The 17,738-nt window shown below is 35.9% G+C and overlaps 1 protein-coding gene across 7 annotated transcripts in view; it reads left to right on the top strand.

Annotated features, from left to right (window-relative positions):
- Positions 1-17,738, top strand: part of ARAP2 (ArfGAP with RhoGAP domain, ankyrin repeat and PH domain 2) — a 185,097-nt gene that overhangs the window by 126,244 nt on the left and 41,115 nt on the right. For 6 of the 7 annotated variants that reach the window (XR_009052505.1, XM_057725653.1, XM_057725654.1 and 3 more), the window contains 4 exons: positions 3,033-3,180; positions 4,667-4,735; positions 7,471-7,545; positions 10,265-10,382. Coding sequence is in view for 6 of the 7 variants with exons in the window: in XM_057725653.1 (XP_057581636.1) it covers positions 3,033-3,180; positions 4,667-4,735; positions 7,471-7,545; positions 10,265-10,382 (410 nt within the window). In the remaining variant the exon portion in view is untranslated. The remainder of the gene's footprint in view (positions 1-3,032; positions 3,181-4,666; positions 4,736-7,470; positions 7,546-10,264; positions 10,383-17,738) is intronic. The other variant, XM_057725657.1, reaches the window with a different exon arrangement.

Here is a 17,738-nt window from a genome sequence, read left to right as displayed (position 1 = left end):
AGCAGGAATCTCTGTCTGTGAGGCCGGTGTTTTCTTATGGTGGGCTCTTAGTAAACCTTTATGTCTTTATTATGAGTTTGTATATAACATGACTCTAATATTTTGGTGTCGACTGTTGATTAGATGAGGGAAATTTTAAAAATCAAAAACATTTTTTATGTTGGGGGCATGTAGTCCCCTGCATTTAGGAGGATAGAAGGAATAAAATGGTAGCTTGAGAAATGACATCTGAAGGATGACAGTGTTTGGGAGTAACATCTTAAGTCAACAAACTTAAGGTTTGTTTGTTTGTTGGTTTTGCTATGAGCAAGTTTTGTCATTACAAAAACTTAAATCAGTGTAAATATTGCTTAAGGAACATATTGTTTGCAGCTTCCTTTGTGGATGCTGTATATTCCCTTGAATGAATTTCTCTGAAGCTGAATTCTACTAAAAGTACCTTATTTGGAGTTTAGATTCCTAAATCCTCCACAATTTGTCTTTTCTCTTTATCTTTCTTTTCCAAGCACCAATTCTCATATTTGTAAACTCCATTGCTGCTGTAATCTGATTTTTCTGTTGCATCATATAAATGTAATCTATATATTTATAGTCCTGTCTCTATGCCTGTGAGACATTGGGATAGATATTTTTTTTCTTCAGAAGTTTTAATATGTTACCAGGCTGCCACAATTATAACATTAACACTGTAAACATTGTTAGACATAATTCTTAAACTTGACACTTGAATTTCAGATGAGTTACTTGCAATCCTTTTCTTCAGTTGACATATTTTAGCTCTATTATGTACAGTAAAATGTCTGTTAAGATTCCATGTGAACAAAAATAGTTGATAATAATATGAGTGACAAAAATAGTCTTAAGTCTGCAGTTTCTAAATAGCACCAAGGAGCTCTGGGGCATCACAGTTGGAACTCACAGGGATGCTGCAGGGCATTTTATGTTTTTTAGGAAAACACAGTGCCCTCAGGACAGATTTTAATGTGGAGAATTTTAGCATAAGACATGGAATTATAGAGGAGGGATTGAGTGGTTCAGTGTGTGTTGAGTTCCAGGTGATGTTTCAGATTTAAAGGGATAAAGGAACTGGGCATGAAAGAAAAAATAAATATAAAACATGAGTGAAGGATATTTTCTAGGAAATAGGTGTACTAGATGAGATGGTTTGTAGCCCGCTGGCAGGAGGCTGTGAAAGGCTCTGTTGGTCATGTAAAAACATTTGGATTTCAGTCCCTTAAGTGATAAGGAGTGACTGATCCAACCTGTTTTAGGATAAGAACCCATGTCCTGGGATTGATTGGGAAGAGGTTAGAATAGAGGCAGAGAAACTATTTAAGAAGCAATTTCCTTGGGCTTCTGATGAGAAGGCCTGAGTGGGAAGAGAGTGAGCTGGCTGAATATGGGACACTTGGGGATGCCAGTGTGGGAGCAGGGAAATAGGGAAGAAAAGGAAAATACATAGTGTATGTACCTTATGCTAGAAATTAAGGCAGCTGCCGAAACTGAAGAGGTGAAGAGTGCTAGAGGAGAATGCTGTTGCCAAAGGAAGCCTCAGGAGAGATGGGAATGTTTGATGGTGTCATCAGAAGTTTGAGAGGTCAATTTGGATAAGATCAGGGTGATTTAGCATTCACTTCCATCCCTGCCCTAGATAACAGATCACTTCCTCCATGACTAACGTTGACTTAATTCCATTCACCAGATATTTATTACTCACTACAGTGTGATTAACACAAAGCCTCTGACTGTGAGATGCTTAGATTCTAGTAACAGAGGCAGACCTGCAGATAAGTTTTCCAGATGTTTACAGTCCAGTGTGATTAAAAGAAGTACAGAAGTGGTTTTGAGAGGGATGCCCACAATTATGACATCCTCCTCATTAACTTGGAATGCCTTTTGCATCTTATAAATCACATATGATGATCAAGCTTGTTCTGTCTCCGCTGTGCAATTTGGCATTTCATTGTGAGTTTCTTACGCTATCACATATATTGCTGTCATGTTTCCTTATTTTTCTTGTACCTACTAGAATCTTTGCTCTTCACAGTCAGGTGTACCTACCTTAGTCTTGCTTTATTCCTTTAAAAGAGTTGGTCTACCTTTTATGGTATGTATTTTAGAAATTTACAAATGTAATTAGACAGGCAATTGAGCAGCTGCTATGTCTACAGTTAGTGACAGATAGCATTAACAGATACTTCCATGGGCATCAGTTAGAGTTCTGCATTTTTATCAGTGTAAACTTCCTTTTATTAGAGTGATGGCTGTATTTTTTTTTTTTTTCTTAATCACTTTGAACTTACATTCGTGAGTACTTTAAATGCTCTGTAAAACTCAAATGTTACAGCCTACTGATTGGACGAATGGACTCCTCTGTTTGTGACTGTTCATTGTAAAAAGCCATTCTTAGTTATATCCAAGAAAAATGTAATTGTATTTTTTAATTGATTGCTTTTTGAGACAAAACATCCTATTTTGAATAACCATCCAAACACATGCTGCCAGGGATTTTCTCGCCTGACATGCACTTTCTGGGAAATTCAGCCTAGTCCTGAACCTGGAATTTGGAACTCTCTACTGTATGCCTCCCAATTTGCCATCCTTGCCTTATTTCCTGCTTCCCTACTGCCCCTTTTCCTCCTTTATTATGCTTCCACCCCACAAGTCATTTGACAGCATTCTGCAAGCACACCTTTATGCCTCAGCTGCAGCTTGCTGCATGAGTGAAATTGTCTGGATGTGGGGATGGGAAGGGGAAGTTCTTCTTCCAAAGGAGTGATCAGGTACTACTTTGTAACTTGTAGTAGTATCTTTAACAGTAGTCTTTTCTTATGTTCTTAACTAAACTGTAAGCTACTTAGAAGAAAGAACTGTGTATTTTTCTTTAAATCACCACTGCACCTTTTATTTCAGAAACTTTCAATATGTGTATATTTTTTAAAAGAAGAAGATGAATGAGTATGAAGACTTAGAAGTTCTATGAAATTTTCAAATAGAAATGTGTTGTAATAAGCTCTGCTTTTCCCTAACAGGGTTCAGAAATGCTCAGAAATCAATCACATGAACGCCCACAATTTGGCCTTGGTTTTTTCGTCCTGTTTGTTTCAGACTAAGGGACAAACTAGTGAAGAAGTGAATGTAATTGAGGACTTAATTAATAATTATGTTGAAATATTTGAGGTAAATATTTTATATCCTGCCCTTATAAAAATAGTTTTGATGTTTCTGTTTGCAAACAAAAATATGTATTTTTAGGATGTTTTTATTCAGGTCTTTATGAATATTTAAAGAAAATAAAGGATAGTTTTATGATCCTTAATTTTTTAGATATAACTAGCTTTTTGAGCTGTAGCCATTCATTTAAATTTGGCTGCCTTTAAATCTTTTTACCATCTGGTGTCTGTTGGACAGAATATTTCTATTTATAATGTTTTTGTGGGTTTTCTTCCTCAGTATGTGTATGCATTAAGTATATCTACCTAGAGGTGTGAAATTTGTGAATTTCACAAATTCGGTAATATACATCAGGCTGATAAATTTTGCAGTTGAAAACATTTTAGTGTTTTCTTTTAATTGTGCATAGGTTGGAAAAAAAATTCTGAAGTAGTATTCTGTGGTTTTTATTAAGTCATCTCTGTTCTAATTATTGGACTTTTCAGTTTGCTCTATTATGAAGTTCATATATTCATGTTTCATCAGAAAACTGTTAGAATAGGAATTATTTCTTATATCAAAGGTAAAAATAGAGGAAAGAAACCTAGGATTTGAATATGGAGGGAATATAAGGGACCTGGGTCAAAGGTCCCGTTCCATTTCTTAGCTGCTTCTGTCATCTCAGTGTTGCCATTTAACCTTTCAGGACATTCTATTAAATGGTCTTATACAAGACCTCTTGTTTTCCAGGGCTGTGTATATACCAGATGAAATCAAACAGCTTAATATAATAGGTCACCTTTGTAGAGTTCATACATTCTTAGAATAACTGATAACAAGATTCCTTAGCAAAGGGAAAGAAACTATTTTAATAAAATAAAATAACACAGTTTGTATCCTAATTTATATAGGAACAGACCAGAATTGTTGGATTCTCTTTGCTCTTTGATCTCCTTTTTATTTCTTCCTATATGTGTCCACTGTTTTTGATCACTAGCAACTTCTTTGCAATAGTTCTGATGCTGAGAAATGAAAGACAGAAAAAAAAAATGTGTGGCTTTGCATGCTCTCTTTATTTTCTGTTTTTGTACTGTTTAATAAAAATGTTTATCTACACAGTTTTGTTAAATCCAGCTTTAACCAAATAGTGGAACTTTCATAAGCACTTCAGGAACATTTCTGTTTGAAGAAATGAGTCTTGTCTGCCAACCTACATAAATTCTATCAAATCCGTCATCAGCCCCTTTGCTAATTAAATCACCTCAGCAAAGGGAATTCCATTGATGGAATCTGCAGCCTGAACTGGTATCATCATGAAATGTTCTGAACTTTAGGAAGCTGTATCTAGTTGGCTTTATTTCTGCCCTAGCTATGTGGGCCCACGCTGCTGAAGATGGCCATACTCATTTATTTTTAACATGTTGGTCTTTAAATTCCTGAAGAAGGTTATGTGAGGATGAGTACCATCACTCCTTGTATTTTATTAGAATGTCCCAAATTATATTTTAAACAGGTTAAAGAAGACCAAGTCAAACAAATGGACATAGAAAATAGCTTTATTACCAAGTGGAAAGACACTCAAGTGAGTAGTAATAGTTAGATCACCAATTAAAAAAAAATTTTTTTTAAAAACAACAAAAAAAAGACCTTTCATTGTAAGTAAACGTTTGTTGTGTTTATTTTCAAACTCCTATTTGAAGCAAAGTAAAAGTAATGGGGAGAAAGAACCTAGATAAAATAGCTGTGAAATTCTATAGCATTATGCATATGCAAAATGCCAAAGTATGCTAATATAAATTTTTCAAAACATAGATGGAAAAATCAGTTTTAATCTTATCAAAATGTCCTTTATAAAATCAGTTTTCATTTATAAAAGCACTGTTGCAAGTACTAGTGGATTTCAAAGGAAGCATTTAAAGTCAAAAGAAATACTAGATTAAATTGAAAATGCAGACTCCCTAACGATTCTTTCCATTATGCTTTTGAAATTATAAGTTATTTCTTATATGCTTTTGCTTTGCCTGCTCTTGGATGATTGCACTAGTGGGATGTTTCTGTTGTGCTCTTCGGAACATATGTTAATTTATGTCCTAAGTTGACTTCTCCAGATCTTTTCTTGCTTTCCTCAGTTGCATCATACTGGATTTCTGTGTTTAGGTTGCACTATGCTTTTCCAGAGTACCTTTCCTCATTTGATGAGTATTCACTGGACTTTCTTTTAGTTGGTCTTCTAATAACTAGGAATTATAGTGTATTCAGGGCACCAGTGTAAATAATAGAAATGGGTCAAATATCAATATAGTCTCCTTATAGATACACTCAGAGGATGAGACGGATGCTTCCTTATTAGTCAACCCTAAGTTCACCTCATCCCTGAAATACACACAGCTAATTTGAGAAGTTGTCAGAGCTACCATCCCATATGAGAGAGGTGAGGAAAGGTGTTCATCCTAGTGCCTAGCTTCCCAAGTACTAATACGATGACATTGAATTCTCTAAGAAAGTATTTCCTCCATTCTGACGCAAAGTAATTAATGCAACCTTCAGAGGAGTTAGCGGTAGCACTAAAAAATGTGGCGCATTATCAGCTAGCGCTCTTGGACTCTTGCTTTTGAGGGCGAGCTTCAGTTCTGAAATAAGGGATTGTGTGAGCCCAAGGGATAATCTTTGGCAGCACTATCTATATTGTTATTGGATAAAGTATGAGTACCATTCTGCAATTTGGTCATTTATATTCATACTACAATAAAGACATGAGTCTTGAATGCTTTCTAAATAAGTAAGTAAAATAAGAATTGTCTATAAAATAAGAGTAATTGGGAAAGAAAAGTAGAACAGTTTGGAAAAAAAATCTGTTGTTTTGCTGGAGTTTTTCTCTAGTCCATTCAGAACTCCTCTGCAGTAGTTTTCTGGCAGTCTCTAGGTCTTATCCCTGTTTGAATTTCTTAGATATTCTTGGTTTTGGCTGCACTCTATGAGTTCTTTGTATCTGCTTTTTTAATTTTTAAAATGTGTCCTTCCTGGAGAGTTGTTTATGCAAACACAGGGAAAAGTAAAAATGTCAACTATTTTTTCTTCCCTAGAATTTTTATGTAGCACTGAAAGTGAGGAAGAAAAATTAGAAGTAAGCTTTTCTAAGCCTGTAGTGTCAGAATAACTAAGAGCAGTTCTTAGTTCTTCAAAGTACATTTTTAATGTTTTCCCAAATCTACTCATCAGGTTTATTCTGACGCAAATTTAACTGTGGAATGATCGTTCCTCCATTATGACTTTTTAAATTTTATTTATTTATTTAAGAACTTTTGAGATACAGTTAACAGACAATAAACTGCATATATTTAGAGTATACAATTTGGTATCCCAATCTCCCAATTCATTCCCCCCCAACCCTCCCCGCTTTCCCCACTTGGTGTCCATATGTTTGTTCTCTGCATCTGTGTCTCTGTTTCTGCCTTGCAAACCGGTTGATTTGTACCATTTTTCTATAGTCCGCATATATGTGTTAACATACGATATTTGTTTTTCTCTTTCTGACTCACTTCACTCTGTATGACAGTCTCTAGGTCCATCCATGTCTCTACAAATGTCCCAGTTTCATTGCTTTTTTAAAAAAATGAGTGATGGATAGTATTTCTAAGTGGTTACATAACTTAAGGGAATTTCTGAAAAAAAGAAACTCAAAATATTTTTAATAGATTCATTTGGTTCTTTTTTAATCTTCTCCACCTTATGCTGTCAGTCTACATAGTGATATCTTATGCTTTTTATTTTCTGGCTTGTGTATTCTCCACTTAGTTTATTTTCTTGGTTATAATAGTGACCCAAATAACCTACCACTTGATGCTTGGCTAAAGATAATTAAAATAAAAAATTAACCTTATTATTTCCATATTCTATCACTTCACTTTTAAGTTTACTTGCTAAATATGCTGTTTCTATTTGTAATTTTAATACAGCTTTGACCTAATTTATCTTCAAATTTCAATTTTTGGACTTATCTCTTTGTTTCCACGTAGTCAAATTCATTATTTCAATAAGAATGTGAAGGGTATGTGAGGTGACTAAACTTCTGAGTAAGAGATAAAAAACTGCATTGTGATTGTGTTTGCTGATTACATCATTTGTGTAGCTTCCTTGTCCTTAGTAAACCACATCCATAAAATGGGTATCATTATACTGTTAACATGGGGATTGATCTCATTTCATTATTATAAAATCTTTAGAAATCTGACTAGGATTTTCTAACCATCTTAAGTGTCACACATGTGTTCTTGCAAGATACTTACATTTGCTCTCTTCACATCTGCCCTTTTCTAGGTTTCCCAGGCTGGAGATTTGTTAATTGAAGTGTATGTAGAAAGGAAGGAACCTGACTGCAGTATTATAGTTCGGGTGAGTCCTAAAGATTGATGTAAAGAGTACTGTTGGAAGTCATAAGTGTTAGCATTAGTTTGCATGTCTTGAATTTTCCATTGTTTCTTCTATCTTATTTTATATGCCCAATTCAGATCATGAAGTTTGACTCTTCATACCAATATCCTCCAGGAATTCCATGTTTTAGTCATTTGGAAAGAGACCATCCTGTGTTCTTTAGGTTATGGTTAGGATGTTCTACAGATTCTGGAAAACGACCTGAGCTCAATCACCTGCTCCTCTCCTTTCATCCTTCTTAACATTAGGCAACTTATATACTCTGTCTGAACCTCAATCTTCTTACCTGTAAAATGAGGGAAAATTACAGTATTTATATCATAGCACTGACGTGAGGATTCAATAAGATCCTGCCTGTGAAACACTTAGCAAATTGCTTGGTACATAAGTGTTTAATAAATTACTACTACTAGTAGTGGTACTATTATCATTAATCCCCCACCCTTGTGTCCTAGACGTTAGCTTCCAATCTTTCAATGTACTTGAATATTCAATAACTCTCTTCTTCCTTGAGACTGTTAGCCATTTGTTCTGAATTAAAAAGATCCTTCTCATGTTACCATATTCTATACTTAGTCTGCCTTAGGTAGAGTGAGACTACTTTCTCTGTAGGCAGAACAGACATGCTGTCATCTAACAGTAGAGATTCAGCTTTAGCTTCTTATCTTTTTTAAAGTCCAAAATTAAACAGGGTCTTAACATTAGATATTTCTGGACTTTATGTCAAAGATATTGTAATTATTATATGTTTGTAATGATTACATATTATGCCTCTTTGGCACTGGTTACTTGCTTGGTCGTGCAGTTGAACTATTACGAGCTGCCTCGCGCCTCCTTGGCCACATCTGTTTGTTATGCTGCACGTGTGATGTTCATCACAGGGGACATGAGGAAGCAGTAGAGATGAACCAGCACACATCCATCCCTAACCCTGGAAGAGGTAGTCAAAGCACATGACTTAACTCCACTTACACATAAACTCTCCAGGAGCTCATTTTAATTTTATCTGATGCAGAAAGCCATAAAAAAAGTTATTACAGTTGAGCAAAGTTCTTATTTTAAGTATGTTCACATAACAGACTGTCTAGTTTCACCTATAATAACTCTAAATTCTCTTGGAAAACATAACAAAAACTATACAAAAAATTAACATCCATTTAATGCTTAAGACTTTGCACAACTCATTTATTTCAGCTGATCATTACCTCAACCCAAGGAGGCAGGTGAAGCAGGTGATGTCTCACGTTTATACAAGTAGAAACTGGGAATTAATAGCATTAAGGCCCAGATGCAAACTTTAACCATCATATTCCAAACCTAATGTTCATTATACTGATGTGTATATTGTTTAAAGTAATTATTTCTAAAGTGTCCTCTGTGGAGTTCTGGGTGTTCTAAGGAGGGACCTTGGGTGTCTTGGGACAAGGAAATGAGTTCCAGTCTTCCATTCCTAAGTCAGCCTGAGGAACTCCCTGCTGACTATTTCACTCGTTTGATTTCTCAGTAATTTATTATTTTAAGACAGGGCTACACTTCTTAAAAAAGTGTAAAGCCACTCCGATGAACCGTGTCACTGAAGTGATTCATCTACTAGTGTTTCTGCTGCCTAAAGTTCTCTACTTTTTCCCATATGCTAATTTTTTTTCTTTTAAGGTTGCATTACAGTAGGCTTTTCTAAATAGCAAATGGTGGACTTCACTGTATCATTAAAATATTCCAAAGAAAGCACTAAATTCCATGAACTCCAAAAGATAGACTGTATGAATTACCTGTAAGAAAAATGTTTTATGTTATTTATATATATGCAGTATGCTTATGATCAGTAATGGACAGGAGAAATGGAAATGAGCACATTTTCTAAGAAATTTTTGAGTAAGTACATAGTTTTACTGAAAACGTGTAAACTAGGTTGCAGCTGCAGTATTCTAATGCTTAAATCACCTTCTGTTTGTTTAACATCATAACTAAATTCTAACTGGAGAAAGCCAGCTTGCTTTTGGCCAGCATGCCCGTACGACTGGCAAAACAAAAACAGGAAGAAACAAATAAAAAATTCCCGAAGTCCCTGAAGAAGGGGGCGTGCGTATGCAGTGGCCTGAGGCTTTGGGACTCTTGTAGAGCTGGCCCCCAGGCTGACACTGCAGACTCTGCCCTGGGCCCTGAAAGCCTGGCTGGAGCATACTGTGGTATCCCAGCATCTGTCACTTGGCATGGCGGGGCACACCTCAGACCACTAAAACCCTGGGGCTTTTTGGCATGGCAGACAGCAGTCAACTGTGTATAATTTAGGGCCCAAGATGAATAAACCAAGCTACTTGGAACTCTTATTTATAGAACTGAGTGAAAAGTTTTACCATTGGATCCAATGTCTGTAGAAGGTCTTTCTGAGTATGAGTAGGTATATTCTTCCCTTTTTGAGTGATCTAATCGTTCACTAAGTGAGAAAAAAAATTCTGATTATGCCTGTATGGTGATTTTTTTTTTTTACACGTGCATTAAAACTTATTACATTATGTGAAGAAGATCTGAATAGGGTTTCTCCATGTGCTTAGAGAAGCTAAACATACTAAGAGGAAACTTGGAGTATCATTAGGTGGTAGATGGTGGAGTATTACCACTCTAGCAAAGGCCACTTCTGTGGTCTGACATATACTCTGAAGACATTTTGCTTCTCTTGTAGATATCTCCTGTGATGGAAGCAGAAGAATTAACTAATGACATACTAGCAATAAAAAATATAATTCCTACAAAAGATGATATCTGGGCCACATTTGAAGTCATAGAAAATGAAGAGCTCGGTAAGTGGTTCTCATGCAGGGATTCTTAAATTCCTTAGAGTATGAAGAGATACTATTTTTGTGACAAGTCATTACTAACATTTTATGTTTTCCTACAGCTCAGCATCTCATTATGAGTTCCCTTCTACCTCAGTGCCTGTGTTTATATATGTTAGTGCCACTTGAGGTTGTCCTCCTGTGATTATACTCATCAAAATAATTAGATTGTTGGGACTCCCCTAGTGGCACAATGGTTGAGAGTCTACGCTCCCAGTGTAAGGGGCCCAGGTTTGATCCCTGGTCAGGGAACTAGATCCCACATGTATGCCACAACTGACATTTTCAATGCTACAACTAAGGAGCCTGCCTGCCTCAACTAAGGAACCCATCTGCTGCACCTAAGACTCAGCACAACCAAATAAATAAATATTTAAAAAATAATAATAATTAGATTATTTTATTGACCATAAACATATAATGTAAATGACGCATGTATGTTGCTGCCTCAGGAAATAAGGCCTTATTTATAAAACAAGCAATTTGATTTGTAACAATATTCGAAATGTCACCACCACCATCCACCTTATTCTGCCTTTTTCCTGTGTGCTACTTATGTAACAGGAACAAGAATAATGATTTAAAAGGTTATTTACTATTTTGAAAAACAATTTTGTTTTAAGCCTAGCAGAAGTTACTTTTCGGTTTTTTCATTTTCATCTTTAGTGGAGTGGATCAGATATTTTGTCATCTTTTATCTCAGATGCAGAAGGATAAAGAGAGCTTTTAAAATACCTTGACTACCCCAAGAGTAATAAGCCTATCATTATAATGATACCATTTGGTTTGAAAGACCTTCAGGAAAAAAAAAAAAAATGCAGACCGTCTTTGTACCTTGACCATCTGTCTAGCTGATACCTGCTAAGGTCTTGGGACCCTTTCAAGTATAAATGTCAAACTGCCAAAAGTAAAATCTTGCCACCTGCAAGCTCAAGACAAAAATTAAAATTGGACATTAAAATACCTCATTGTGTGTTATTAGGAGTTTTGCAATCAGTGTTAGAATGAAGTAGAATTATCAAATACTTTATCTTTCATTATTCCATCTTGATGGTTTTATTCCTTTTTTTTTCTTTTTATCGTGCACAATTCTTTAAAAATATAATTTGTATTAAAACAGTGCTTTTCAGTGTTCATTGCTTAGCTTCAGTGACACTGGTCCTTCAGTGTCAGTTCACACTGTCTCCCCCGTGGTCAGGCTCAGTCTGCCCCACACACTGAAGGTGCTTTGTCAAAAGACTCCTGTGACTGCCCACTGCCAAGTCCAGTGTGTTTGCTTCCGGCTTTATTTGCTTGTCCTTACTGTGGCGTTCATTGCTAATGACCATTCCCTTTTTCTTGGAAAGTGTTCCCTCTGTTTTCATTGCTGCCCCGGTGCTCAAATCTTTTTATCTCATTTGTCAATTCTTCTTCCTCTGTCTGTCCCCTAAGCAGTGGGTTTCTGCTGCTCTGAGCTGTTAGCATCTTTTCTCATTTTACATGTTCTTTATAGACAATCCCTTCTACCCTTTGTGCTTGACTAACCTGCAAGCAGGTGTTTCCCAGGTGTGTCTTTATTCTCCCCCCTCTGGCCCACCTGTTTACCTCCTTTAAAACCCAGACCAAGAGTCCCATTGCACTTCATCTTTTTTTTATAATGCCTGTCCCATGGATTTAGTTTTGTCTTTCTTGATGAGAACTCTTTAGAAGGAAGGACGGACTGTCTTTCTTCTCTCTAGTACAGTCTCTGTTTCTGGCACAGTGCCTGGTAATAGTCGCCATATGATTAAAATCTTTTGCATAAGTGAAGGGCACTTCTGTATTACTGTATGGTTGAATGGCGGTAAAGTCTTGATTTTTGTTGTTTAATTTTAAGGAGAGGGGCTAGCTTACCAGCTTCATCATATTTGTGAGTAGAAGATAACTGTCAGCATTACTGCTAGAACTGTCTTTCTAAACCACACATAGGATTATATTGTTTTGAAACCCTTTCATTATTGGAGAAAAGACAGTCTTATCAATAAGTTGTACTGGGAAAACTGGACAGCTACATGTAAAAGAGTGAAATTAGAACACTTTTCCCCACTGTATACAAAAATACATTTAAGATGGAGTAAAGACTTAATATAAGACCATAAAACTCCTAGAAGAGAATATAGGCAGAAGACTCTTTTGATATAAATTGTAGCAATATTTTTTGAATCTCTCTCCCAAGGCAAAAGAAACACAACCAAAATAAACAAATGGGATCCAATTAAACTTAAAAGCTTGTGCACAGCAATGGAAACCATCAACAAAACAAAAAGACAACCTACAGAATATGAGGAAATATTTGCAAATAATATATCTGTAGAGAGGTTAATATTCAAAATATATAAAGAATCCATAAGCGTCAATAGCAAGAAAAAAAAAAAAAACCCAAATGACCCAATTAAAAAATGGGCAGAGGATCTGAATAGACATTTTTTTTTTCTCACAGAAGACATGTAGGTGGCCAACAGGTGCATGAGACTATGCTCAATATCACTAATCATCGGGGAAATGCAAATCAAAACCACAATGAGCTATCACCTCACAGCTGTCAAAATGGCCATCATCAAAAACTCTATAAATAGCAGATGTTTGCAAGGATGTGGAGAAAAGGGAAGCCTAGTATACCGTTGGTGGGAATGTAAATTGGTGGAGCCACTATGGAAAATAATATGAAGGTTCCTCAAAAAACTAAAAACAGAACTACTGCTATATGATCCAGGAATTACACTCCTGGGAATGTAGCCAGAAAAAGAGGAAGACTGTAATTTGAAAAGATACATGCACCCCAGTGTTCATAGCAGCATTATTTACAATAGCCAAGACATGGAAGCAACCTAAGTGTCCATCAACAGATGAGTGGATAAAGAAGATGTGGTATGTATATGCAGTGTATATGCAGTGAAATACCAGTCAACCATAAAAAAAATAATGAAATTCTGCCGATTGCAACAATGTGGATGGATCTAGAGAGTATTGTGCTTGTGAAATGAGTCAGAAAAATACAAATACTCTGTTACAGCCACATATAATTACTTACCTGTGGAATCGAAGAAATAAAGCAGACAGACACATATAACAAAACAGAAACAGACTCACAGGCATAGAGAGCAAACTAGTGGTTACCAGTGGGAGAAGGAAGTGGGCAGAGGCAAGATAGGGGTAGGGGATTAAGGGATACAAACTACTGTGTATAAAATAAATAAGCAACAAGGATATATTATACAATACAGGGAAATGTAGCCATTATTTTGTAATAACTTTAAACGAGTATAATCTGTAAAAATATGGAATCACTGTGTCGTATACCTGAAACTAATATAATATTATAAATCAACTATACTTCAGTATATAAATATATAGCCTTTTATTATTTCTTCATTACCCATATTATCCATCCTTCAAGATCCAGCTCAAATGCCCTTTCCTCCAAGATGATAGTTAGATGAATATAGTTCTCACTGATCTTTTTGTGATTATTTGCTTAAAAATCTATAATACTGCGTACTAATATGACTTGTAAAATAGTAATCTGGCTCTGCCTTAGTTCTTTGAGATTTACCATATCTTTTAGACCTTTATATCTCTTGGTGCCTCTAGCATAGTGTATGATGTGCAACATATTCTTCAATATCTTGTTAACTTAGGTGGAACAAGATAGGGGTGCATTCTGAACCTGAGTGACTGGGATTGTTGCTCCTTGGATAGATGTATCTGAATATGGAGGGCACATAAAAAGTGATGCCTGCTTGTAGATTAGGAACTACTAGGAGGTCTCGAAGCCCTGGTTAGCTCTTAGACAGCTGATGGTCTCCTGCATGTTTCTGTTGCTGTTGTTTTTTTTTAGGAGATTCACAGCAAAATAACGAATTGGGGGTAGGCATCCTCTCCCTTCCACCCTTGTTCTCTCAGGGGTTGAGTCAAAGCATATCCCTGTGTCACAGCTCTGGAGGTCTGTGCCTTTGGGCACTGGTCCTCCGGACTGAGAGGAGTAAGCAGAATGGACAAGTATAGGAAGGAGTTATGTAGAGCCAGAGGAGAGATTGCAATATATCTGGAAACACTCATTAAATTTCAGCTAGGAAAATGAAGGGATGCTTACCATGAAAATGACCAATTATCAACTTGCATGTGCCAATTAGTACATCACAAATGGTAAGATTAGAGTCAGGTTTTTTGGGGGGGGGGGGGGGGGGGTTGGTCTTTCATGCTAATTAAAAAAAAAAAAGTTATCTTCATGAAGACATAAAAAGACTAGGAGACTCCAAGCTCTTTTGACTTGTGAATGTCCAGATATAAAATCAAAGGAACACCCTAAGTACATCAAGAAAGCTTACATTTGGTGGAGTTAGGAATTCAAATTTGGCATGGTTTTAATGTCTGGTCAGTCATTCAAGTTGAAATTGCCAGAAGGGAAAACAGATTATTTTTACTGCTTTTAGAGGAACAAAGCTAAGAAAGCAACAAAGGGGCCTGTGATTATGTTGGCTTACTGGAGCAGATGGGACCTTGTGCTTCACCTGACCTTCCGAAATGTTAAGAGCTTTATTTCTAGTAACATGCAGGGAAGATAAAGTGAAATGTAAAAAGAAGATAAAAGTAAAGGCATTGATAGTCACAAGATTATAGTTGATAGGAATAATGTCAGCAGGGAATTGGTGCTTTTTCTAATGTAAATATAAATCCTCCAAGTAACTGAAGCAACCAAAAATAAATAAATAAATGGATAAACAAGTGAACCAGAAGTGCTGGATTTTATTTTAGGTGTCTGTAAATTTTAAAGCAGTAGTTCTCTACCCTGTCTTTTCCAGTACCCCTTTGTATAATAGACATTCTGTTTGGTACCTTTACTCTCCTGAGATACTCAAGTATACCCATTTAAAAAATGTTATAACCTAATTATAAAAATAAGTAAAAGGAAAATATGTATCATAACATATAGATGTTCAGACATTCCTGTATGGTAAAAGATAATGAATATACATTCTTAAGTTTATAAATGGAAGTATCATGGATGTGACAGCTACAAATGCAGATTGCTATAAGCATGTCAGTTTAGGACTCATATCATTAGAATTGGCATCATTGGTGACATGGCATCTTAGTCTGTTCAGCCTGCTGTAACAGAGTTCCACAACAGAAGTTTATTTCTCACAGTGTTGAAGGCTGGGAAGTCCAAGATCAAGGCACCAGCAGACTTGGTGTTTGGTGAGGGCCTGTTTCCTGGATCACAGATGGGCATCTTTTCAGAGTCCTCACATGATAAAGGGAGCTCTGTGGAATCGCTTTTTTTTTTTTTTTTTAATTTATTTATTTTTTATTTATTATTTTTTTGGGGGTACACCAAGTTCAATCGTCTGTTTTTATACACATATCCCCGTATGGAATCGCTTTTATAAGAGCACAAAACCCATCAGAAGGGCTCTGCCTTCATGATTTAATCACCTTGCAAAGGCCCCACCTCCTAATACCATCACACTGGGTATTAGTTTCAACATATGAATTGAGGGGAGGAAGAAGGGGGGCAAACATTCAGACCACAGCAAATGGTAAACAACTCTTAGAAAAGTTCTGACAAACAAAGCCATTAAAACCATATAAAATATTTTGAGAATTTATATGTAAAGCTGAGTTAGATTCTAAGCTGTTAGTTTGTAAGTAGGTTTTCCTTTTAAATGAATGTCTGTGGGACATTTGAAATTTGTACTAGATGGAGAACAAGTCTTTCTGTTTCATTCTTTGAGAGATGCCAGGAAATCATCAGGACAAGCTGAAACCCACCTTAAGAGAGGGTATCACCTTCACCGTACTTATTAAGTACAGTTATTTTAATGCTTCACGTTAAAAATGAACCTGTACCCTGCCAATGTAGCTCCATACCCCTTAGGTCCTTCATATGCTGAAAAAAATTAACTGCCCATGGGGCCTCATTTAAGTGGGTTTCCTCACTGAGAGGTTCACGTTTGTGAAGCAGTTACTTTCTACGCAGCAATATCATAACAAAATGTTTTCTTCCTTCTCCTCATAGCTACTGTGAAATAGAAGATCAGTTCATTTTTAATCAGAGTCTTTCAAGCCCTTCTCTTGATTGACACAAGTGCTGTCACCCTCCGAGTATGTGGACAGGATAGAGAAAGACTTGCATGGCTCCAGGCTTGGCATTAAAAATTTAATTATTAAGGAAGTCATAATTGTCTCTGGAAATCCTCCATCATTACTGCCAGAAGTTTAAGGACAACACCTGTTATTTCAGGTGGAAATGAATAGTTCTCTATTTAGGTAATAAGGTAGGCCAGGTTTAATTCTGTGGACAAGATTTTAAACTGTTGAGAACATGATCTACCAAGCAAAAGAGCAGCCTCCTGTTAAAAAACTGCACAATTTTTCAGCAATTTTAATGCTATAGATACTGTGAAATGAGTTATTTCTAATAATGTCCTAATGCCAGTTGACTTACAGAGCATATAATCTATCATGACAGATGGTTGTAAATGTAACTATTAATAAAAACTTGTTTATTTGTAGGAATTTATATTCCAACAACATCTGATGACTCAATCCATTTTTCCTGCCTCTTACCACTTTCTTTTATAATTGTATTATTTGACAGTTTAATGATTTAAAATATTTATCTTTCCATGCCATTTTCCAGCTCTGTTTTTATGCAGGAACTTGGATCTTTAGGATTTTCATTTACCTGAAGTATTTCATACTATGAGACGGATCTTGAAAAACATACCTGGCTAATTTTTTGCAAATCTATATTTGTCTCTGTATCTGCTGTGATATATTTCAGTATGACTAAGAGTACTTCAGAGCTATCACTATTGATTCTACTTGTAATGGTGACCCTCTTTAATATAAATGTTCTGATATTTGGAAGTCTCATTACAAATTTAATCTTGTAATAAAGGAGAGTAAGATTTTATTTCAATTCAGATAGTTTTGCAGTTAAGAATATCACTCCCACCTCCAACCCAACTGCAATATCATCAGTTTCTTTACATACTGAGGATATTGAAACTATCTCATTTCTTTACCATCTTCTAAGGATAGGAAAGTGAAGGAGAAAGTGTGAACTGAATTGTTTTCCACTTTGCTTATGTTACCTTGTTTAGTCCTCAGAAATATCTTGGTGAGTTGATACTTTTCCCTCAAAATTACATGTGTAAAAATCATCACGGGGAGGATTACATATTTGTCAAAATTAAAACCTAGTGTAGTAGTTATGATTTGGGGCTGTAAAGTCAGACAGATTTGAGAGTCAAATCTCTGTTCCTCTCTTGAACCAGCTGTTTGACTTTAGGCAAG

This window comes from Hippopotamus amphibius, chromosome 3 (genome assembly GCF_030028045.1).
Source record: "Hippopotamus amphibius kiboko isolate mHipAmp2 chromosome 3, mHipAmp2.hap2, whole genome shotgun sequence".
Taxonomy (NCBI): Eukaryota; Metazoa; Chordata; class Mammalia; order Artiodactyla; family Hippopotamidae; genus Hippopotamus; species Hippopotamus amphibius.
The sequence above is the reverse complement of the archived record's forward strand: the minus strand, read 5'-3'. Positions and strand labels throughout refer to the sequence as shown.